This window comes from Dipteris shenzhenensis, chromosome 12 (genome assembly GCF_047967505.1).
Source record: "Dipteris shenzhenensis isolate YYH24624 ecotype China chromosome 12, Dip_SZ_1.0, whole genome shotgun sequence".
In the NCBI taxonomy this organism is placed as follows: domain Eukaryota; kingdom Viridiplantae; phylum Streptophyta; class Polypodiopsida; order Gleicheniales; family Dipteridaceae; genus Dipteris; species Dipteris shenzhenensis.
In genome coordinates, this window is record NC_141607.1 from 11,496,931 (window position 1) to 11,522,293 (window position 25,363).

General features: G+C 44.6%; 1 protein-coding gene across 4 annotated transcripts; it reads right to left on the reverse strand.

The window, feature by feature from the left end:
• Positions 1-862: 862 nt before the first annotated feature.
• On the reverse strand, positions 863-15,106 carry LOC147895819 (peptidyl-prolyl cis-trans isomerase CYP20-1-like). Of its 4 annotated transcripts, none has more exons than XM_087382162.1 (8): positions 14,923-15,106; positions 14,740-14,818; positions 13,358-13,401; positions 13,109-13,166; positions 12,827-13,009; positions 1,674-1,749; positions 1,368-1,584; positions 863-1,238 (listed from the first exon to the last, which is right to left on the reverse strand). In XM_087382162.1, exons 1-7 carry the CDS (start codon positions 15,088-15,090, stop codon positions 1,404-1,406), a joined length of 789 nt encoding a protein of 262 aa, XP_087238288.1. In that variant the 5' UTR covers positions 15,091-15,106; the 3' UTR covers positions 863-1,238; positions 1,368-1,403. The 4 variants fall into 4 exon arrangements, with proteins under 4 accessions (XP_087238288.1, XP_087238286.1, XP_087238290.1 ...); XM_087382160.1 differs by having other exon boundaries at positions 867-1,247; XM_087382164.1 differs by having other exon boundaries at positions 868-1,247; positions 12,827-13,004; positions 13,138-13,166; positions 13,354-13,401.
• Positions 15,107-25,363: the final 10,257 nt, after the last annotated feature.

Here is a 25,363-nt window from a genome sequence, read left to right on the forward strand (position 1 = left end):
ATTTAGTTACGAAATTCCCTTGAAACGAATAGGTGCATGGGCAAGAAGAAGCTAAGGTAGATACGATGAAAAAAATAGTTTTGAAGAGGAAGTTCACAGTTGGGAATGTCCTTGAAACGGATAGGTGCATGGATGGGAAGAAGCCAAGATAGATATGATGAGAAAAATAATTTTTAAAAAGAAGTGGAAATCCTTAAAGGGATAAGTAATAGATGGGAAGAAGCCAAGAGAATCATCTTATTAGAGCATGGTAGGATTTGTGATCGTCATAGTGAGGCACTAGGAATGGTTCTCTGTCATTGTATGTAAGGACTTACTGTTGTGAAAGGTTGTGGAGACATTTGGAGCTTAGATGAGGTGGTGAAGTGTCAAGCATCACGTGAGATTATTTGCTGCATGTGCATGGATAAATCTCACTAATTGAGCATGATAGTTGGCTAGTTCAAACAACAACTGTAGACTTTCACAAAGGCGGTAATCATGTGAATTTTATCCTTTGTGTCATGGTAATTCAGATGAGAGTTGTGCATCCTTCTTCCATCTCCTCCTCTGCTCTTCATCCACTTCTTGTTGGCATACTTGGCTGTTGCAATGTGGCGAACAGGTAGCTTGTAAAAATGTAAGAATAGAATGCAATAAATAAGTATTGGATCTATCATGTTAATTGCATGCTCACATACTCTTGCAAAACAAATGTGCATTGGATTAGGATCTATCATGTTAATTACATCCTCATATATTTTTGCAAAACAAATGTCCACTAGATTTAAACCAAAAAAACTTTAAATCCAATGGACATTTTTTTTCATATTACAAGTGGACTAGAATATGATTTCATATAGAAGCTCATACCACTAATGGTACAGCATAGTGTGATGCCAATCATTAGATTTAAAGACACTTAGATTTGAATTAAAAAGGAGCAAGAGTTAATTCACTTCTTGGAGCACAAGGGCATGAGTTTTGTTGCAGGTTGTAGATCAAAGGTTTGGCTTGTAAGCTCACGGTCTTGGCTAGGATAGCTAAAGAGAAAGTGGACGTGTGGGCTCGTCAGTCTTACATAGGGACAAGTCCAATACAATGAAGTTCTATGAAACTTTAAGGTGCAAATCTGTTTTTTTTCTTCTACAGCACCTCCAGCGATGAAGAGAAAGCACCTTCATTAAAACCTGGGATTTACTAAAGAAGCCTTCAAGTCCAGTATGAATGGCATTCCATTTGTTGGAGGAACCTTTCTTCTGCATCGCCTTCAATTTAAAAAAAACACCTCGTTAAACCTAAGATCATTTATAACCATAGCATGAGTCTCAAAAAGCAATAACTTTAGTATATGTTTCAAGATCTAAGAAAAATCAATTGCTACTCACGTTTACAAAATACGAATCCAATAAAAGGGCAATTATTCAATCATGTTTGTCTCGAGTCTTTTCCCCATTCCACTTATGTCGGGGGATCTCTCCTGAATCAACAATCCGAACTTTCTTCCGTGGTTTCCCACTATATGTTCCTGCTCCTCCTTCAATGGCAAAGACTACATCCAACCCACTCAAGACTTTGCCAAAGACCACATGCTCACCATCTAACCTGTAAGCATATTTTCAAATTGATCTACTTAAGATTCTTCCTGCAAAACTACTTGCTTGAAAATGAGAAATTGAAAATGCACGTCGTACCAGCTTGCCTTCACTGTTGTGATAAAGAACTGAGATCCATTGGTATCTGGCCCATTATTTGCCATGGAAAGCACTCCTTAAAGCAGGCCGGTAACAAGCATCGTGAGAATCTTTAGTCGTCAATGATAAAACTTGATTTCTGGACTTCATATTTTGAATAGAAATGTGAAACAATACCTTGAAAAATTAGTGCAAAACATACAACTAAAAAATGATCACAAAGAAAACCTTGTTGCCAAAATGTGACTCGTCTCTTGTGACCTGATCCTAGCTCCCTCTCCCTCTACCCTCATTGCCCCTCCATTCTCTCCCCTTGTGCTCGCCTCTTGCTCCTCCACTTTGCCCCCTCTGCTCCTTGGTGCTCTCTTGCCCCAACCTTGTTCATCTCAGACAATATGTGCCCTCAAGCATGGTGTGCCCTTCCCCTTCCCCCCGGGCTATCCTTGACCAGTGAAATTCATTTTTTTTTCCCTCTCTCCACTCCTGAGCCACAGGCCATCCTCCCAGATCCTCCCTCTCCACCTCAACCGGGCTGCTCCTGTCGCCCCCCTGGGCCTCCCGCTGGTTCCTCCACCCCTCCGCCGCTACTCCTGACCTGTCCACCTCCCTCTAGTACCACATCCACCTCCACCCTGCTGATCCTCCATCTTCCCTCAGGGGTGCTTCCCCTCCTCGCTTGCCTGCTTCTCTTCTTCCCGCTTCCCTGCCCCTCCTGCCCTCCCAGAAGATCGCTCTCCAGTTCTTATTGGCTCCCTGAGGAGCAGCTTAGACATTGGCTCCTTGGAAATTGATTGCTTGGTCTAGTCACAGGAGCTCAAACGTTCTCTGCTGCCATCGAAGTTCCACTGTCTCCACACAACAAACAACTCCTTGTGTTTGCTATCCTAGAACTCCAGCACAGGACAGTGGTACAATGCATTTGCGAGCTTACTCCCACCCACAAGCACATATGTGAGATTTCAATCCCAGGGCAGAGCAATAACTTGACACATGATTACCAATTTCCCTTGCATCTGCTTGGAATAGTTTCAAAATATTTAATTGCAGTAGGATTCTGCTGGTTAAGTCGAGAAATCAATCTAATGCCACAGACATCAGGATGAATACAAATAGAAGAATTTGAAAGCTTTGGGGCGTTTCCAATACCAACTGTGGCTCCTCCTAAGGCCATGGGAGCTGCTCCTCTACGTTTTCCAAACCAATACATGATAGGAATGTTTGGATTGAGCGGCACGGAGCCTCTATCAGAGAATTGCCATGATAGGGCCATGAGGCCAATGCATCAGATGCATAGATTCTGGTCACGTGGCCAAATCATGCCCATGTGATATGGGCTGAGCTCCTCCCTGTAAGGGGGATAAGGCGGGGCTCACATAGCTACTCCCACCTGCAAGCACATATACGAGGTTGTGAGCGGCACATAGCTTCATCAGCAAACTGCCATGATAGGGCCATGAGACCAATGCCTAAGATGCACAGGTTTTGGTCATTTGGTCAGACTATGCCCATGCGATATGGGCTGAGCTCCTCCCTGGTGGGGATAAGGTCCAGTTCGCATAGTCCAAGCACGCTCCCAATCCCATCCCCTGTGGATCACAACCACAGGAACCGCTCACAGGTTGGCAGCTAGACGCAGTGAAAGGTACACAGAAGCGAGGTATGCCTACAGTGACTCTCGTCATAGAGAGTCAAGGAGACCCGTGAAAGAGAACAAACCAGCAATGGACTGATCCGTGCCTTCAAGCTCTCTCCAACGGTCAATCCTGTTACCTCCCCCCCACCCCGCTTAAGGTCCTGTTGCTTTGCCCCTCTCCCTCCTTCCTTAGAGAGAGCACCCATCCATGGAGGTCTCTACTGATTACACTTTCAGCCACTCCACATCACAATCCTCATTCTCCAGCCACGTGCGGAAGAATGGGACGTAGCAAGAAGTTTCAATTATCATTTTTTTCTTTGCTGCCTATGGCTCGAAGGAGTGAACTATTTTTTGACAAGATGATGTTTAGCCGGTAACTGGCCTTGCCAAGGAGGTTGAATGCACCTCATAACTCACTCAAAAGGGGCTCATCTTGAGTCGATCTTTGATCAAGGTAGTTGGGGAAGTATTTTGATCACCTTGAAGCGGCAGGGCAATTTCTAGGCTTACCAGAGTCTTGCCCTTGGATGCAGAAGTGAGGCCATTTCCTAGATACGATTGACAAGTTGAATGTGACTCATGGATGTAGCAACAATGTCCGAGATTCCGCAGTTGAGCGAGCCAGGTGGAGTCTTTCATCTTCTCCACAAGAGGCAAAAGACCCATGGTAAGAACCGGACCCAAGGGAGCCTTCAATCTCATGTGTGTTGGGGTAAAGGCACATTGCCTACCCTTAATTAAAAGAATTAAAGATAGGACACCTATGACTGTCTTAAGACAGTCATAGGGTAAACCTAATCCTAATAAAACATAAGTGAGTTTGTGGTGTGGCTCACTCTTCACTTCACACCCACACTAGTGTGTCTCTCTCTGACTCTCACTCTCTTGCTCCCTTCCTCCTCTCTTACGGACGTACGGACAGTTCCGTACTGCCGTACGTCGTCCGTACGACTGTACGGACCAGGGCGCAGAGCCGTACGGCGGCGTTTTTGAAAAGGATACGGTGGTCGCGGGTGTGTGCATCGCAGGCGGCGCAGTTTGTCGCAGGCGATTTTGGACAACAGCAGCAAGGCGTGGTCGCGGGCGCATTTCGGCGCATACTGCACCTTTTGCAGGTCCTTGACGAGGGCGTGGGTTTTCGCCAGCCTGCTGCAGTACAGCAACATAGCTGCTGTGTTTTACAGCAGCTCCTACATCCTCTGTACGGACTGTCCGTACAGCCGTACGGACAGCCGTACACAGGTACGGACGATAGTCCTTCACAGCCAGGTACGGACTACAGTCCGTCTGCAGGTACACTAAGTTGGCGTCGAACCAGCAGGGTACAGAAACAGCAGGATTTCTTTTTTGCTGCAAAGTTTTTTTTTTGGGGGGGAAGCGCGTGCTGCAAGAAGGACAGCAGTACAGCAGGAGTTTCTATGCATTTACTGAGTGAAATTCTCAGTTTTGGGTGATCTTATCAAAGGGCTTTTGCCTGGATGTGTTTGCAGTATATGCCTTGAGGCAGTGTGTAGCCAGGGAGCACACATTTGCTTTATTTCCGCAGTGCATTTGGTGACATTTGTTGCAGGTCACATTCTTTGTACGCACTTTGAAAATCTCAGTTGAGCCACGCTTGGTCAGGGCGCATCGAGTTTACTCGGTCCCTAACTGCCCATCGTTGACAGTGCTCAAAAGATTTTCTTCTTGGTGTCTGTACGTTGTGAGTTGTGTTGTTACTGAGTACACAGGGGCAGCCTATGCATTACACATTGTCAGGTACAAGTGTCAGAGAGATTTCATATTGCATGCTACCTCAGTGTTGAGGTGTTCTCCACTTGATTCAAGGGTCAGATCAAGGGGCTTTTGCCCAGACTTTGTTTGATAGCACTTGGGTTACCAACAGAGATCTTCAGATGCATTTTCTCCCCTTGGTATAAGGGTGATTGCTTGGGATTTATCCCATTTACTGTTGCAGGTTTTGTGACAGGCTGAAGGGTCATTTCCTGTTTTTGGGGTGTTTGTCAAGTGGTTTCTGCAATTTGAGTCAGTGACATACCTCATCTGAGGTGGGAGAAGTGATCAGTACAGTCAGTACAGCAGTGTTTACAGCAGTGTTGGTGGTTTTGTCAGATAATTATGCACTGTTAAGCTCTTGTTGAGCAGCAGCAGCAGTCTGAAATTACTGTTTTTTATGCCTCTTTGAGCTCAGAACAGTTTGTCAGAAGGTACAGTATTTGCAGGGACATTTACTGTTTTGCTGCAGATTTTACTGACAGTAAAAACAGCACCTTTGAGAGTGCTTCTGGCTCTTGAATAGAGCAGGCTTTTCTGAGAAATCAGAACTTTTATTCAGTCTTTTTTTTTACTTCCAGGGACTCAGGTACTTTCCTCATCTGATATGGCATCAGGAGGAGGTGATTCTTCAATTCTGAACATAAAGAAACTGGAAGGAGCACATAACTATGCATTATGGGCAGAACAGTGCTTGAATGTTCTTCTGTTAAAGAAGATTGCTAAGCCCATAAGGGTAAAGGGTGTCAAGCCATCTGATATGGCAGCTGATGACTGGGAAGAGCTTGATTTGTCCGTGAGGGCAGCTATCATGCTTACTATTTCAGACACTCTTGTGTTCAATGTACAGGCTGAAAAGACCTCTTATGGTCTATGGCAAAGACTAGAGGAAAAGAGCTCAGCCAGTAAGGTTTATTGGCTGAAGAAGCTGGTTGATCTTCGCATGAAGGAAGGTACAGCTATGACCTCACACTTGAGTGAGTTCAATGCTATCTTTACACAGCTGATTGCACAGGGGTTGAACCTTGATGAGGAGTTCAAGGCTACTTTCTTGTTGTGTACTCTTCCTGAGAGTTGGGACACTTTCAAGACCACCCTGTCAAACTCAAATGCCACTCTTATTTATGCTGATGTAGAGAGCTCTCTTCTTATGGAGGAGATGAGCAGGAAGAATAATGCGGGCAGCAAGTCTTCAAGTGCTTTGCAGGTACAGGACAGAGGCAGGACTCAGCAGATCTGCTAGTAAGTCCAAATCCCGTAGTCAGTCCCGTGGCAAAAAGGACATTGAATGCTTTTATTGTGGCAAGAAGGGACATGTGAAGTCGAAGTGCTTCAAGTTCATACGGGATCAGAAAGCCAAGAAGGCTGAAACAAAGGATGCAGGAAATGCAAGCAAAGGCAAAGGCAAGGCCAAGGCAGATGACTTGGATGCAGTGAATGTTGCAGCAGAGGACAGTGACAGTGACATACATGATGTTTTATGCTCTTCTGCTGTAATAGCACATGCTTTGGTTATTGATGGCCATGACATGCACACCTGGCTCTTGGATTCAGGTGCTTCTTTTCATGTTACACCTCATAGGGAGTGGTTTACTTCCTACACAGGTACTCATGGAGTTGTTCATCTTGGGAACAACTATGCATGTCAGATTGCAGGGATTGGCAGTATACAGATAGTATTTCCTGATGGACAGTCATTTATGCTTGATGGTGCTCGCCATGTGCCGCAAATCAAGAAAAATCTGATTAGCACTGGCTTATTAGATGACAGTGGTTACCACACCACATTTGGGGATTCCAAATGGGTGATTACTGATGGCCAGACTGTAGTGGCTGAGGGTTTTAAGAGTGATACCTTGTACCCTCTTTATGTTTCCAGTGTGGGTAATCATGTTGTTGCCATAACCGAGCTGCCAAAGGTTTCATTGTGGCATAGCCGGTTGGGACACATGTCTGTTAAAGGAATGCAAGAACTGTCACGTTTGGGTTATCTGCCGCCTCTCTCTTTTTCAGATTTGCCTACTTGTGATCATTGTATTTTTGGCAAGCATTCTGTGACTCCTCATAAGAGGAGATCTCCCCAGAATAGAGCACCACTTGATCTAGTGCACACTGATTTGTGTGAGATGCCACAGTTATCACTAGGAGGTGCCAAATATTTTATTACTTTCATTGATGATGCCACACGTAAGGTGTGGGTCTATTTCTTGAAGCATAAGGGAGATGCCCTAGATGCTTTCAAGAGGTTTGTCGCTCAGGTTGAAAATCGGACAGGTCGTAGGCTGAAATGCCTCAGATCCGATAATGGGGGTGAGTATGTGTCACATGCTTTTGTGCAGTTTTGCCAAGCTAAGGGCATCAAACAGGAACTCACAGCCCCTCATAATGCATCTCAAAATGGTGCAAGTGAGCGGATGAATCGAACTATTCAGGAGAAGGTTCGATGTATGTTGTCTTATGCTGCATTACCCCATGGCTTTTGGGCAGAAGCCGTGCAAACAGCAGTTCACATTATTAACAGGTCACCAAATAAGGCTTTGGAGTTGAAAGTGCCAGAGGAGGTGTGGTCTGGCAAGCCACCCTCATATAAGCACTTACGGGTATTTGGCTGCGAGTGCTTTGCTCATGTACGCAAAGATCTACGCACCAAACTGGATCCAAAGTCTATCAGATGCATCTTTATGGGATATGGTGACGAAGGTGAAATGGGGTACAGGTTATGGGATCCCGTTAAACGGAAGATTATACGCAGCAATGATGTCATCTTTAAAGAAGATAGTGTACACAAGGAACCCGTGCAACCTGTGGAATACAGGAGGGTTATTTATGATGATGTTGGACAGCAAAGAATGCCCATTTATATGCAGCAGCAGCCTGCTGCAGATCACCCTGTTCAAGAGGGTATACAGGCTGGAAATCAGCCAAATAATTTTGCCAATGATGTACCACTGGATATGTCAGCAGATGGAGCTGTAGCACAGCCAGATATGGTGGTACAGCCACCTGTCATGCATGAAGAACAGGCTGGACAGCAGCCTAATCCGGAACATTTTGTTAGGAGGAGCTCCCGTGCACAACGGCCTCCTGCCAGGTTTGTTCCAGGAGCCAATAATGTGGCTGATTTTATCATGCTGACAGATTGTGGTGAGCCTTCCAGCTTCAAGGAAGCTATGGGAAGAGCAGAGAAAAAGAAGTGGGAGAAAGCCATGCAGTCAGAAATGGACTCCCTACTTCAGAATGATACATGGGACTTGGTGCAGTTACCTGCAGGCAGAAAGGTTTTGCCATGCAAGTGGGTTTACAAAGTCAAAGTGGATTCAAATGCTTTACCTCGGTATAAGGCCAGATTGGTTGCCAAGGGATTTAAGCAGGAGAAGGGCATTGACTTTGATGAGATTTTTTCCCCTGTAGTCAAGATGACTACTTTGAGAGCAGTGTTAGCTCTTGTTGCTCATGATGACATGGATTTATGTCAGATGGATGTGAAGACAGCTTTTCTTCACGGAGATCTTCATGATGAGATCTATATGAGTCAGCCAAAGGGATATGCTGTTAAAGGGAAAGAGCAGCTTGTGTGTAAGCTCAAAAGGAGCTTGTATGGACTCAAGCAGGCACCAAGAGAATGGTACAAAAAGTTTGATGCCTTCATGCAGTCCCAAGGGTATCATCGGTGTGAGACCGATCATTGCTTATACACCAAACGGGCAAAGGATGGCAGTTTGATGCTACTCATTCTATATGTGGATGACATGCTTATTGCCAGTAAATCTCAGCATGAGATTAGTGCTTTGAAGAAACAACTGCATAAGTCTTTTGACATGAAAGACTTGGGTGATGCAAATCATATTCTTGGCATGCGTATTACTCGTGACAGGTCCAAGGGACTTTTGTTTCTGTCACAGAAAGAGTATATTGACAAAGTACTGCAGAGGTTTAAAATGGAGGGGGGGAAGTCCATTAGTACCCCGTTGCCTCCACATTTAAAACTCAGCAGTAAGGACAGCCCCAGATCAGATGATGATAAGGCCGAAATGGCCAAGGTTCCGTATGCATCTGCAGTTGGATCTTTGATGTATGCCATGGTTGCCACTCGTCCGGATATTGCTTTTGCGGTGGGAGTCATCAGCAGGTATATGGCAAATCCAGGCAAGCGGCATTGGGAAGCAGTGAAAGGTGTCTTGAGGTATCTCAAAGGTACCAAAGACTTGTGCATATGCTATGGTAGGAAGGATGCATTGGTGCATGGTTTTACAGATTCAGACTATGTAGGGAATGCAGATAACCGGAAGTCTACTACCGGTTATATTTTCACATTTGCAGGAGGTGCTATATCATGGGTGTCTCGGTTGCAGAAATGCGTTGCACTGTCAACCACAGAAGCTGAATATGTTGCAGCCACTGAGGCTTGCAAGGAAGCAATATGGCTTACTCGGCTGGTGGGAGATTTGGGCATTACAGGTGACATGCCAGTTTTGCATTGTGATAGTCAGAGTGCTATCATGTTGGCAAAGAATCCGGTCTTTCATCAGAAGACCAAGCACATAGAAGTGAAATATCATTTCATCAGGGAGGTACTGGAAGACAAGCGTCTTGAGCTTGTGAAAGTACATACTGATGATAATCCTGCAGATTTGCTCACTAAGAGCTTGCCTACAGAGCGGTTTGCACATTGCCGCCACATCATGGGATTAGGATGAGACCATTCTTACTTTATGGTCTAGTATACAGTAACTGTATATTGCTGTAATTTTTATTCTTTTCTCCCCTTTAGGCACATTGGCCTTTAGGTGGGAGGTTGTTGGGGTAAAGGCACATTGCCTACCCTTAATTAAAAGAATTAAAGATAGGACACCTATGACTGTCTTAAGACAGTCATAGGGTAAACCTAATCCTAATAAAACATAAGTGAGTTTGTGGTGTGGCTCACTCTTCACTTCACACCCACACTAGTGTGTCTCTCTCTGACTCTCACTCTCTTGCTCCCTTCCTCCTCTCTTCCCCCTCTCAATGTGATCATTGCAGGACTCATGGGCTTATGGAGAGGCAAGATCCTTTCTAACCAAGAAATAAGGCCATGTAAAGAAAAGGTTGCTTGGGCATTCTAGTGGGTACCACTACACGAGACCATAGTTCAATAGTGCCCACATAAGAGCATGAGTGATGGGTTTCTGGAGATACTAAATTGTTTCTATGTGGGAGATTGTGCCATACAGAGAAAAGGTACCACGAATTCCACCACATACTGCTACGAAAAACCATAGTCCCCATACTGCTCAGATTAGATCAACTATGCAAGTAGCCACCTCAATGCAAGATCGGGATGGGATCACACACTCTTTTTACTAAATGAGCAAATAGCAGACTCCACTTGCTCAGATGTAGATGTGTGAGGGTGATGACAGGAGTCCTACACTTTAAGGTAGCTGAGGCTCTCAAAAAGGACCATTTCGACATGTCCCAAGTACTTGCTATGCCACCATAAGGAGATAGCAAAGAGGGCGGGTGCACTCACATGAGGCCTAGCTTCCTTGGAGGGACCAGGACTGCAATGGCTAGCATCTGCTTGGCTTGCAGATCAGCACGAGTATGCATGCCTAGGTATCCACATCATTGAGGCTCAACGAATTCCTTCCATGTGAGAAGGGCCAAGTGGACCCAACAAGGAAATATATGATGACTAGGTCACTATCTGTATGTGACCTAGATATGCTCCCTATGCTTGTTTACAGATCTCCGCTTGTGTTTGCATTGACTAAGAGTGAATAGGTTGCTGCTGCCATTTTCAACGTCAGCTTTGAAATTGCCATGCTCTACTTGTGCTGGGCTTCAAACCTTTTGACTTATAAAGGGACACGATCTAGATTATCTAAGATATTACAAATGTTGATTGCAAAATGCTTGTGTTTGTGAATGACATGTTTCAATTCAATTTGAAACATTGTCGATTCAATTATGAGTCACTGTCAAACAAATCATCGGTGATTCCTAGTGACTGCCATTTGTTAATCACTGCTCACCATTTTGGTTATGGCACACAGATCATCACTGCACATGGACCTTTTCTTTTATTTGTCATGTTGCAGGTCCTTGTTTTGATGTCGATGGCATTCGTCATTGAGGGTTTGCTCCACCGTCACATTGCCCATAGATGCTATTGATTGTAATTTGCCTTTGACCCTATTCAAGGTAATAATTATGCAAGTTCTTGTCTGTGGGCTAGCTTTGTTCTTCAATTTATTGTACGTTTATTCAAGCCGCTACCACTTCTTCTCTATAAGCTTGCGAAGCTGCAATTTGTGCCCGTTAGCCTACAGCCCTTCTTAGGATCTCAAAATTAGGTCGTGGCAGGCCTGATAGCACTGATAGCTATGGTAGGAGAGGCAGAAGTCCAGATTTGGCTTGTAGCAGGAGGAGGAGTGGATATATAGGCCTTGCACTGCATCGAGCCATTGGTGTCCCAAGTCCGCTATTGTGACAGTGCTCTGTGTACAGGTGAGCTGGAGGTCAGTGCTCCACCCCCTGTCATCCCAGTGATGATGTGGCACATGGGAAACAGAGCAATCAATTTGACCTGCTTCTGTCCATAACGTGGCAGGTGATGTAGCAGCCACACATGAAAGTGCATACATGTGTCATGTCAAATCCGTGGATAACATGGCATCACCCATGTGGAAGTCCGCCAAAAGCAGCTGTTCCAACTTCCAAGTCGGTTGCTCAGCCACATGATCAACCTAGATCTAGGGCTGGTTGGCCCTACTTGATCCTAATGGTCTTTCATCAGAAATATCTTTATTTTCATTTTTGGAAACCAAACAATTTGTTCATGGCTGGTTAAGCTGAACAAAGCCTTAGCATATAAATTGAAAGGTATTCCTTTGTCCTTATGTGCTGAAACTAGAAATGGTCTTTCAATGAAAGACATAAATAAGCTTAGAAAGACGTAGCCTTTTTCCTAGTGTTGTCAAGTTGTCGCTATCCCGTAACATCAATTCACCCATGCCTTCCCTTTCTAGTAAGGTGATGAAATAATCACATATTGGGGCAGCCCCATTAAAGTTTTAAAGTGATGAGAGAGATATAAAACCTCCTCTCATGTATTCGAGACTATTGACTGAGCCTAATTACATATGTGGTTAAGCTTCTGACTTTGTAAAATGACATGGCACCAGCAAAGTCAACGACTCTGGAATCAGACAACATGGTCCATCCTGATATTGATATTAGAATTCAATGTAAGTCTATTCTATGGTTGGTTTGGCCAGCTAGGTTAACAAAGGATGGATTAAGCTTCTCCAAAATTGAAGACTGAGCGATTTAATAAGCACTCAAAAAAATTCATGGGATGACGTCTTTTTATCCTACAATGAATTCAAAAGGCGCACATAACTGAAAATAGAAACCAGTGATCATGTTTTGGTCTCAAAATTTTAGCAGTCCCCTAAAAATGATGGCGTGGACACCTTGCTGTAGTAACAGATTTCAGTATTTTCCACTAGCCTAGCTAAGTTAATGTTTCAGCAACATTGCAAACCCGCCCAACACAACATATATGCTTCTTTTCACCATACTGCAACATATAGCTTCTACGAGTTAGAGCAACAAAAGTAAGTGGAATGCCAAAACTTTAAGCTTGAGCCCTTGAGACAAATCTGCTCAACCATACACCTCAGCACCCCTGCGCACGCTGTAATTCCCCTATCCATGAGTTTCACACAATGCATAGCAATTGAAGTCGAGACCTTACCTGCACTGGAGTGCTTTAACTTGAAATTCTCATCAGGGAATGATAGTCCATATATAGACTCGCCACCTTTTCCATTGCCATAAGTAACATCACCTCCTTGAATCATAAAACCAGGAATAATTCGATGAAATGGTGTTCCCTTGTAATGCAAGTGTTTTGCACTTGCTCCTTTCCCCTTCTCGCCTGCAGATAGCGCAGATTGTTAGCAGAAAATAAGTAAGAAGTCTCTAGATAAGTTAATATTATAGTACCAAAGATCTAGGATTAGCTTTGTTGGTCTACATAGCCAAACAGATGTCGGAGCTGGCAACATCACCTGTACACAAGGCTCGAAAATTTTCTGCAAATCCCAGAAACAAATATAATCAAAGACACCCCTAAAGAAAAAAAAAGCTCAAGCATGGAAATCAACGAACTGACAATAAGGAAACATTAATGGCAATATTGACTAATTGGCAATTACCATTGCCGTAATTGTTTTCTATTGTTCCCAATCAGAGATTAAGAAAGAGAGACTAGAGCCATACCCACCGTCTTGGGTACTGCCTTCCCAAAGAGACCCATGACCACCCTCCCTGAGACCAAGAAAAAAGGGCCGTTAGATTCATGTCCTGAACCAGATTACTTTTAGGTAAGAGCAACAAATATTGTATATCAACGTAAGCATGTGTCTCTCCTTTAAAAGTGCAGCATCCTAGCTTCAGGAAACAAATACTGGCTTTGTCACATGCATAACACAGGGCAAACATGACAAAGCATGGCACCCATCCATCATGGTATTGTAAATAGAGTTAACAATGCCGTTCACAGACAGATAATCATAATTAATATTCTGGCATGGATTTCTTCGTATTTTCTGCAAAAACACAGAAATTGACGACATGTTTGCTGTTTCTCTTGCAAAATTCTGCAAAATCTTGGAATGCGTCATCGTGGAGATGATTGCCACACAACATTACTTGAGGCTATTCGTTAGCTCATTGTACTTTCACATAGATTTGCTAACTGAAGGCATAGAGGCACTCAAGGCAGAGCTAAGTAATTTGGAATGCTGTGGCCTGGCTCTCCTTTAGTCAAGACTCCTCTTGGACTATCTCGGTGCCACCCACTATGTGATCTTTTGCAGACTTCAGACTGTCCCTGCTTCAGTGAACAATTGCTAGGAAATTGTAGCGAGCAACACTGTCTGGCACGTTTGGAGATCTAGATGTACACATGCTATTGATGGCACCCAGGGCCACCCAACTCAGACCTTGGCCTGCATTTGGGGAGATACTGTACGCAGTCTGATGGCTATTTGGTCGAGCAAGGTTCTTCTAAGTCAGCTTCGACCAGGCGGATGGTTTTTCTGAGAGAGAGGAGAAGCTATCGTTTCTCTCCTGGCACCATCACAGGCTCGACGTGGCATTTTTATCTAGTTTTTATTTGTTTAGACTTGAACTTTGTGGAACCACCAGAATTTCATGCTCTACATGATGTGTTCTGTCTTGGTTTATTAGCTCATGGACCCATCAGATAAAGCATTTCTCAAATGACATAATGGCACAGGGATATCTTCCATAACCAGCTGCTGAATTCCTGGACAGAGCACATTCGAACTTAAACTTAAGCAAGAGGAACAAGTAATTTGAAGAGGATTGATCAGAAAGATGGGAGTGTGTGGCCAAACATTGTTGTGATATTAAGATGTCAGGTGGCAATCGGACATTCCACGACACGTCAATCAGAAGTAGCAGCTGACTGAGGTTGGTAGGAAAGACCGAGTCGTTTAATTTGGGGCTGCGATAGTGTGCGGGCAAAGTCTACAAGTGTGGCTACTGAGAGAAAAGATCTACCAAAGGTCTCTGCGTCCGCTTCTTAAAGAGCAAGCTCATGTAAGGTGAAGAATCCCACTATGGGGAAAGAAAGCTTACCCCACCGTTGGCCGTCGATTTCAATATCAAAGAAGACCCTGTGAGTGATTTCCTCTCTGTTGGCCCTTTCTCGAGTAGCCTGCGCTCGTTCATATTGTATGAATCAGAGTCGTTGGAGAGCAACAATTCAAGAAACTCTTCGAAGCAAAGCGTACTGTATAGGTAGAAGTCGAAGGGAGGTACCTGATGGGAAAGGAATATCAAGATGAGCAGGAGGGGGAGGGAGGCAAATGCTGCAATCCTCCACATCTTCTTCATGACAAGCTCGCAAACCACAATGCAGTACACATAGCCTTGTGTGTGTACTGGGTACCGAAAATTCCTAAAATCCGTAATTTTTTCATGGCGCATCGAATCAACAAACTACTTTTACGCATCACATTTTTTTTAATTTAAAAAAAATAAAAATAAATGCCGGATATATTAACGGGGTGGTCGGCCCAAAAAAGAAGACCATCTACAAAAGTTGGCCCAACGTGGACACATGTCAGGGTCCTGTGCTGCAAGCAGCAATTCACTTGGTGAAGTACCACGGATTTCCAGGAGGGCTCTACTGAGCACTGGCTCCTTCAGGTGCATGATCAAGCTGAAGTCTCTGAGATTGGCTCCGGCTAGGCGCTCGATTGCTTGAGCTCGCCCTTCGAAGCCCACCTTTTTCTTGAATATCTGGGTACTTCTGAACTCCCACACGGCTAGTAGGATCGCGGCACTTACGTACGACCACCCAACCGCTAACGTCGAGGGCATATTAGAGGAGTCGCCTACCAGGGGGATCTTCCATCTTTTGATGTTTAGCTTGGACATCAGTCCCTATTCTTTGACGGCCTGTTCGAGGCTGCGCCAAACTTCGGAGGTCACCGAGCAATTCCAGAAGAGAAGATGCATGTCTTTGTCACCATCTCGTAGATCGGGCATTTGGGGTCAACTTGAATTCTTTTGCCCCCTCATGGGCACAACCACTGGCGGATAACCTTCCAGAACATGAAACTTGCTTTCCCAATTTTGCACTCCTTCCAGATTCCTCTAATCTGGTTTTCCACCACGCGGGACGTCGTCTTAGCATCCATTTTTTGTTGAGATCGGATTTTGCAAAGGCATTGAGGGTCAACTTTCTGTACACCGTTCTAGCCGTAATTTTCTTTAGCTGTGTCTTACCCACCCTCCTCTGGATCATCCTGTTGGTTAGGGAATTTGAGGTGTTTGTAGGCCAGTTTTGGGGAATCCTTTCCATTACAGCCCTCATCAGGTCCGTTTCACCCACATTGAGCCGATACTTGAGTTGAATCTCCTCCACCGCCAACCAGTCCGCTTTGGCATTATTCCACACATCTATCCATCTCCTTATTCCTTTCTTGCTACAACTGCGGGCTCTGCGAAGATTGTGTTCGGCGAATGGAGTTCTGCAGCATCCCGAGGTATGGCTCCACCAAATTCCTTCTTGGAGACTGGCATCTCCTCTTAGTCCTGACCTTCCAAGCGCCTACTAAACCTACTATTAGTGGCGACCCGCTGAAATTTACCGAAAAGTGTGACAGAAGTTTGTCATACCATGACAGGTCCGGCCACATCCCAGCCTCTTACCACCCTTACCCTTTGTCAGAAAGGAGTGAACTATCTCCACCCACGGAGCTTCGCTTAAGAAGAGCTGGGGGAGCCATTTGCAGATCAAAGCTGTGTTTTTCTTACCCACGTCTGGCAGGCCGAGACCCCCTTGCAGCTTGGGTGTCTTCATTGCCTCCCACGGAACACTGTGAAACCTCCTTTTCCCTGGTTCTTCGGCCCATAGGAAGGATCTGAGAAATTTTCCCACCTCCAGCCACCCACCCTTGCTGAACCCCCATAAGGTCGCGTGTAAGTCGAGAGGCGGCCAGAATATGCTGAATAATTAGAATGTGAGCATTCCATCCCACGGCAATACCACACCACGTTCCCAGCTTGGCTTTCAGCTTGTCTAGGAACCAGTCGAAGCTTTGTTTCATCGAGACGTCCACCCCAATTGGTGCACCCAAATATCTTACAATTCGGCCTCTTGGGACCTCTTAGAGACCTACAGGTCTTTTAGCCACTTGGGAGGGCTGTCCATGCTTGTGCGGAGAATGAAGGATTTCTGCCAACTACACTTGGAGCCTGATGCTAAGCAGAATAGCTCCACTTCTCTCAGGAGCGTTGCCACACTATCACTATCTTCCTGGGAGAAGGCCAGGGTGTCATCGGCGAACATTTGTATACTGATCTGCTCACTTGAGGGAAGGCGAATGCCCTGAAGGCTACCTATAGCTTTGTCTAGGTCTAGGCCGAAAGCCACCACCTTTTGCTTCGAAGCTAGAGCGTAGTCCACCGCAGTGGCCACATTGAGGATATTCTCGAAGATATATCTGCCTTTCACAAATCCTTTCTGCTCAGTGTCCACCACCGTCATACGAATCTCCTTGATTTTGGAAGTAGTCGGTTTGGCAATAAGCTTGTAGGAAGTGTTTAGCATTGTAACTGGGCACCAATCCCCAACTTTTGTCCTACTAGGTTTCTTAGGGAATAGCTTCATGAGCCCTACATTCACGTCTTCTGACAATGACCCTTTTCTTACTGCCTCGTTGGCCATGCAGGTAAGGTCATGACCCAGGATGTCCCAAAAGTCTCTGTAGAACTCCACCGTTAGGCCGTCTGGGCTGGGAGATTTGTCATCTTTAAGGCACTTTAGGGCATCACCCAGTTCGTCCACGGAGAATGGTCTAGCTAGCTACCGTTTGTGATATTGAAGTACTCTATCTCCGATACCTTCCAGGATTCTCTGCATGTCGTCCCTCCATCCTTGGTCCTGTTCTGCCGGCTCTCCAACTATCATGCTCAGCTCAGTCTTAAAGAAATTTGCAATGTGCCAAAACTTAGTTATGATATTACCTTGCTGGTCAACAACCCGGTCGATCTTTTCCCTCATGTGCTTGCATTTTGCTAATTGAAAGAAGGCCTTTGAAGGGCAATCTCCAACAACGAGCCATGTTTGCCTGTTGATCAGTCTTGCATGGTTGGCTTCCTCCCACTCCCACGCTCCCACTCCCACGCTGCCTGGTTAACTTTTGCTTCTACGACGAGAACCGCAGCCAAGATTTCATCTTTAGGTGTCTCAGCCAATGCATTGCGCATGCCTTTAATTCTCGCCGTCATGGCGTCTTTGAATTCCTTTCTACCAGCTCTATTTAGCTTCTGCTCCACCCTTGCCAGCAAGTGTACTCTTCTGACTGCCGAGTCCCAGCGATCCATAGCATTCACCAATCCCATCACCCTTCCTCAGAGACATACATCTAGTCCAGCCTCCCCGCTTTGAAGTCCTTGCCAATTCTCCTATTCGACCAAGTGAAACTAGAAAGGCCTACGGGATCTAAGGAGGCGCAGACCACAAACCCATGGTTCAAGCACAAAAACTGTCCCACTCCTCCCTCTCAGCCCCCGTCATAGCCGAGGTATTATGAGATCTATCTCCTCCTTCTGTGGGTGGTGAAGTTCTAGTCGCCACCCAAGATCCAGTGGCTATTGAGGATTGAGGTATTCAACTCTCTCCAGAACTTAGCCCAATCCTGGGAATTGTTAGGTGCATACATGCTCACTACATTGCAATCAAACTCCCCTAATGAGAATGCAACTCCAATTGCTCAACCTTCCCCTACTTTTAGCACTTCCCTAGCAGCTAAACGCCTAGCAACCAAGATCGCTGAGCCCCCTTTTCCCCTAACAAGACAATGGCTGAACACATCATACCCTAGCCGATCACATGCAAACCACCATTTATCCTGGGAATCACACTTAAGCTCTTCCAACAGAATAACATGGGGCCTTAATTTACGAAATACTTCTAAACAAGCTCTCTGCTTAATCCTATCATAGCACCCTCGAACATTCCACGACAAAACACAAATCTCCTCCCTGCCTCTCAGGGACCCTCCCCACAATCTCCTATGTGCGATAGCCTTGTATACATCCTTAAGGAAATTGAACCTATTCTCCCTTTCTACATTGACGCCCCTCGCCACTTCTTTGAGATGTTTTGAGAGACTACGGGGGGGAGTCTTACCTTTCCCACCATCGAAATTTTTTGAAGCCTCAGGCTTTTTTTCATCATGCAATATTTTCCTGTGACTTGCGTCTCGCATTGTTTCTCCAGTGGGCAACAGATTTTGTTGCATGCCGCCAACCTCCGTCGTCTCGTCATCTTGCATGTCGTCTGTAGCCATCGTGTCCAGTCTATTCTAAAGTGGAGCCTTGATTCTTATTGGCATATGTGTCTCGTCGACCTAACTGACTTCGACTTCAATTGTGGCCTTCCCCTTTCTGCCCACCGTCTTCCATGGTTCCATATTGGGGCGGCCTCCTGCGAAATCTTCGTGCATGTGCTTCGTCTTCTCGGCTGAGCCTGCATGTGGGTGTGTCGCTCCCACTTGCAAAATTTCCATGTCATTTCTTATCGTCCCTCCTTCCGAGGATTTCGCTATCGCTCCTGGTACTTCGCGTGGCGTTGCAGCATTATCACCCTTCTCCGGGCAGTTCTTTGCATAATGGCCCAGCTTCTTGCAAATGAAACATGCTCCAAAAACGGTCCAAATTTGACATGCAGTGCCACCATTCGAAAATGCAATTTTCACAAACTCTGGGATCTCCTGGCTACAATCCCAGAGAATCCACACCCGTCTTTTACCTGTGGGCGACTTCGAGGATTGTGGAACCAGCAGAACCTTCCCCAGCAAGGTGGCCACCCTTTCCATCTTCTCCACCATCCAGGATGGAAGACTGGGGAACTCGACCCAGACCGGGCAGTCAGAACAGAAACTCATCGATGGAGAAGGATGGGCTCCATGGGAGTACTAGCACTGACACTCTAGCGAAGAAGGCGTGCCCCACTAGTTCATTTCGAATTGTCTCCAACACACACTGCACCAGGAAGAACCCTCTCCCCAAGAATCTTGCTGAGTAGCAACTAGGGGGAATATCGCACTCATAAACCATGAAACGTGCAAGTTTTTCGAATGATGGGACCCGACCTATAAAAAAGAGATAGACTACTCCTTTTGCTAGCTCGGTGAGCTCGGATGACATCTTCCATCTGCAGCTCGTAGACCACTATGTGCTTACGCTTGCTCTCGAACCACTTCTTGTTAGCCACCTGCTTAGCTTTACGTGCCAGTTCAGCCTGTAGGATATGATGGGCCTCTTTGATACACGCACACACATGCACACACGCACACGCACACACACACATGCACACACACACGCATGCATGCGCACGTGCACTTGCACACACACACCCCATCCATTCTCCTATCATCCCCCCCCCCCCCCCCCCCACTCTCTCTCTCTTTCTCTCAAAAGGAAATCAACTCGAGTGGCAGCTATGGAATGCAAAAATAACTTGGGGAAGACATATCATTATTTAAAAGGCATATAATCTGCAAAATCAGAAGTAGTTCAGATGATTTCAAGAGGTGGAAAAGGGTAGGGGGCGAGAGTTAGGATTCCAAGAGAGGAAAGGACTTGGGTGGAAAATGAGCAACATGCACTCCTAAGATGTAGAGCTTATGCACGCATAAGAGAAGGCTATGAGGTCAGCATAGATAACTTGAAAAATTAGCTAGAAGAGCCAACCCAGAAGCTTGGGAGCCACAAGGTTTTGGAACATCACAACAAGGTATTGGGACACAAGTTAACCCGACAAGTACTCAATACACAGCAAGTCTGTAATGTTTTCTTTCACTGGATGTAAGGGATCACTATCAGTTGATAGTAACCGCTAGCCCCATAGATCTTGAAGGGTCCCACACATACTTTAATACAATAAAATCATATCATATCATCTCTCTCTCTCTGTCTCTGTCTCTCTCTCTCTTCTCTCTCTCTCTCTCTCTTTCTCTCTCTCTCTCTCTCTTTCTCCCTCCCTCCCTCCCTCCCTCTCTCTCTCTCTCTCTCTCTCTCTCTCTCTCTCTCTCTCACACACACACACACACACACACACACACACACACACACAACTTGCTAGAAAAGGGTGCAAGAAGTCCGTTGAAAATTTTTATTTTGAAGGAGATCAAGTTCTAACTCAAGATATCTATGAAACATTAAAAATAAGCAAATGCATGACCACAGGATGAAGAGCTAACGTCAAGAAGCTCGGCCTTCTGCACACTCAAGCCCAAGACTGCTTCAAGGTTGAAGAGAAACTTGCAAATGAGGAATTCACGCTGCTGGACCAAGCCAAGCCGCAGGCTGTGAAATGGTGGAAGTCGAAAAAGAAGATTTCCTGCAGAATAGTGGTGCCCCAGCCCCCTCTGTCTTGCTGACTCCTCCCCCCCCTCCTCAGTTCCTCCTGCGTCAGCTCCTCCTTCTACTGGCCCAAAAGTCGCTACTGCATTAGTTGATCGGATCAATTCTCATCCTATGCGTCCCTTCAAGAGACCAATCTCACACGTAGATCCTTCTAGCGTTTCATACAAGGTTTGTCAAGAAGCACTCACTGCATAAGAATTTAGGGAAAGAATATAACTCCGTCGCCCCTCCACCAGCTCCTTTGGTTGCTCTTACAGCTCGAAAGAATAATTAGTGTGGTCAAGAGGAAAAAAGGAAATGTGTGTGTGTGTGTGTGCGGACCAGTCTTCTGTGTTAGAGTAAACCAAATGCAAACAAATGCCATTGCCCTTTTCAAATAGCTAGTGAGATTAATCCATTAATATTCAACCCCTTCAAACAAAGTATCGAAGTGGGAGTCATCATAAATACTCACATTCATAAAAAATGTCTAAAGTACAAAAAGAGTCAAAATTAATCTCCAACAAATAATTCATTCCCATATTACAATAGATGAGATAATCCACCACAAAGTTCTACTCGAAGTTGCCAATGCCATATTTTATGTCCATCAAATGCCAAAGACTTTATAGTGCCAATTCGATGGAGAGGTATGCCGACTCACCTGACACCAACACAACCAAATGAAAGTTAGAACAATTCATTCAAGCTGTGGTAGCGAGGCTTCAATGCTAGCGCACAGTTGTTATCCATGTCACTCTATCTACATTAGCATAATCAAATCTTGGCATTCTATTATTCAAAAATAATCAAAGGTTTGCATTTAGACAGTTAAATAACATGCTTATAGAATGTTACAGAAAATCCCAAGGGAGTATATGTAATAATCAAAGGCCCAGTTGTTCTTTGCAATTCTCAACTAGTCATGATGTTGAATCATGTTAGGCCTACAAACAAGAGCCCAATAAATGATGCAGAGAAACCCTCATATAGATCAGAGGGTAAAATATATCTTGATTCAGCTCATATCCAAGACAATCCCTAACCATGTGTCTTGATCATTATCCATGTCAACCCCTAAGAGGATATAATGGTTCCTTCCCTAACCATTATATGCCATCAAGGAACCATAAATAAGACCCTTATCAGCAATGCGAAGAAATCTGCGATATAAAACAATTTAATTGTCAAATACCCCAAGATCATCCTAAGGGTAAATATTTCCCATGGAAATTTACATTACATTTCAAGTTAACAACTCATGACAAATATATGAAAAATGATGGCCTCCAAAGTATAGAGAGATTTCGTAACCATTTTAGAAAAAGAAATCACCAATTGAGACAGGTTGGAGGAAAATATTCTGAGTGACACTCAGAACTCCATGAGAAGTGTGACTGCAATGCATTGTGACAATATCCCAGTGAACGGATGCATGCAAAGTCATTGTGGAGGGCCATTACGAGTGCAGAATAGCAAAAAAAACCTCATAACAAGGTTCTAAGATAGTGGAGCAACGTGCTCCAACTTTTTTCATGCTTTCATAGATGAGCCAATGGTCAAAACTGTGGTAGGAATCATGGTTTCAGACAACTCATAGATACCTAGTGTCATGGAGAGACCAAGAAGGATAGAAAAAACAAGTGAGCATACCTGGCAGAAGAAGAGCATCAGCAATCCAAGAGTTGATAACCTCCATAATCGAGAGTTGAGAGGGCTTCTTTGGAGCTTTGGCTTCTTGAAACTCCTTGATTTGTGGGAGGTGAACTCCTCACTCCATGGGAGGAGTGATGGAGGGATCTAGTTGTAGTGTTGGAATGGGCTAAGTAAAGGGAGCACTTTCCAATGCCTTCACCTTCCTCCATGTACTTTTGAGTTAAGCCTCTTAATGAGGGAATACAATCCGTGTACTTATGAGTCACAGCTCATTTATGAGCATCCTTTTTTGCAATTAGGAATGAGCCTATCAGTACTTAACTACTTAACTAGATACTCGTGGAATCCAATTTCATTGGAGCTCCTCACCAACAAAATTTTATATTGTTTCACACCACTATTATTTATTGATACAATCTCAATAGGCTTCCTTTCCCCATATCCTCTATTTCTTGCTTTTCATCCATGGGTGAATCTTTGTCAAACATGGCTTCTATGTTGTAAAGACCAAGGGATTTCAAGTGTCACTCCTTTATATGACTTGAGATCCCAACACAAATTGGGGCATATGTTTGCTATACATGAAAGAATATAACATTACAGTACATGGGAGAATTTGGTGCTTTCCATGGTGGGCCAATTCCACAACATGTATACCATAGGTACCTTTTGGATTTTCCCACTACAGGGCCCTAATACATTCATAATGTAGGACCTTTATTCAAGATGAAAATGTCATTAAATATATAAAGGCACACTTAAGTATGAACATGTTACAAATGTTTTAAAAAGGCATTAGCTTCATTCATTGGTATGTACCTATTCGCATTGTTCAAGAATAATAAGAGTATCACTTTCATTGGTGTAGAGTTTGGTGGAATCTATGGCAAAAAAACCACTACCATCTTTCCCGATAGTAGCATTAGGACCATTGTAGATAGTTCTAAACCATTTTGCATTAAGAATTAAAGTCCTAAATTTTAAAATCCAACTTTTAAGATATCATCGAAGATCCAACAATAGTCTAACTATGAGAAAAGGAGATTGATATTAGATTTGCTTGGTTGGCTATCTTCTGTAAAGTAGCCATTGATTTTATTGTTGGATTACCTAGGACATAGAGGGTGCATGAATGTGTGTGGGTAAGTGTGGATTGATTGACCAAAGTGGCTCACTTTATTCCAACTAATGAAGAGGTTAAAACTCTAGAATTAGATAAGCTATTCATGAAGCATATTAATAAGTTGTATGGACTACCAGGCGGTATTGTTAGTGATTAGAATAGAAAATTAAATGCCCATTTTTGGAGGGCTATGATTATGAGGTTGGAAATTTCTTTGAATATGAGCACTGCAAAGCAATGATAATCCACAATAATACTCTCATGTACCCACTAAATAAGCATAAATAATGCATAGAGGTAGTCTCTCGTACCCACAAGTTATAACTGAATTCTTATCTCTTGGGTACCTTCAGCTAGAGTGCCTTGTGGCAATGAAATACTTGGTGGTCTTATTTGTAGGTGCAGCTCACTAAAGTGTCAACAAACCCAATTATGACAAGGTTCACCAAGGGTACACTCCTTATTTAGAAGGGGCCCAAGGGGAAGAGACAAAGAAAGATATATTAACATTCGTAGGAGGCCTTGCGGGCCTATGGGACAAAGTATGGAATCAAGTAACTCATATAGACCACTGTGGGCTAGGGCAAAGGGCTCACTAAGACCCTTGCCGAGTACTAAAATACTATACTAGTACAAAATAGCATGAGGGTGGCATGAAAATATCAAGTACTTAGAGCTACAGACCCAAGTGCATGAACCAGCTCCACGTATCTAGGCTCCATAGTGGCTCTCTCATGAGATGCAAAGAGATCATGTATCTGCATTTGTTGGGCTATCTCCCGTGGTGGTAGAGGGTGTGGTCTCCTTGAAGGGTGAAACCTTGCCTGAGTCGATCTCCCCCAAGGAGAGCTGAAACAGGTCGAACCTCGATCTCTAGTCACTTCTCGTGCCATGTACGATCTCTTTGTCCCTCACCTAGCAGTGTTGTGTTGACTCTCTCCACTGATCCATATATCTCTCTTGTCGGCTAGCTCCTCCTACTCTATCCTAGAGTGCCCTGGAGCTGAGTCAAATGCAAAGAAATCCGTGACTTGTCTTTGCACTCGGTCCCTCAGTACCCTGTGGTGCGATGGTCCCATCCTGTTGCTCTCTGATATGTCATAATAGTGTCTCCTTGTGTTGTCGCATCTCCATCAGGTAGAGCCCAAAACAAACCTGGTCTTGGAAGTGGATTAGTAATGAGAGTGGGCCAAAGTTGTGCCCCTCCTAAAAAAGGCAGTGGTAGCACCCTCAAATCTCATAGTAGGCTCGACAGACACATAGAAAGTGCTCCTCTGTCTCAACCACCCCCATCTTGCACAACCTACAAGTCCACTACTCTCTAGGTATGCGTGTAGCTCTCCCTACCTCGATCCTCAACTGATGGGACGAGACCCGCATCTATCCGATGGCAATCCTCAATGCATGTGAAACTCCTCTGTCCTCAAGATACTGAGGTTTGATGATGAGCCCATCCTTCGATACTCTAAGAAATTGGTCATAGTAGAGTTGGGTCTTGGTGGGGAATTGATGGTCCCCCCCCAAGTGCGAGATGTGTGGAGTTGGAGGAGATCTGACCAT

What these genes read in the sequence shown, in the direction of transcription:
- LOC147895819 (XM_087382162.1), bottom strand. Translation starts at nt 15,090, where the DNA reads ATGCGCCATGAAAAAATTACGGATTTTAGGAATTTTCGGTACCCAGTA. An exon ending in TCCGACATCTGTTTGGCTAT is followed by an intron (nt 13,010 to 13,108) that starts GTAGACCAACAA and finishes CGCTATCTGCAG; the next exon opens with GCGAGAAGGGGAAAGGAGCA. An exon ending in ACAACAGTGAAGGCAAGCTG is followed by an intron (nt 1,585 to 1,673) that starts GTACGACGTGCA and finishes ATATGCTTACAG; the next exon opens with GTTAGATGGTGAGCATGTGG.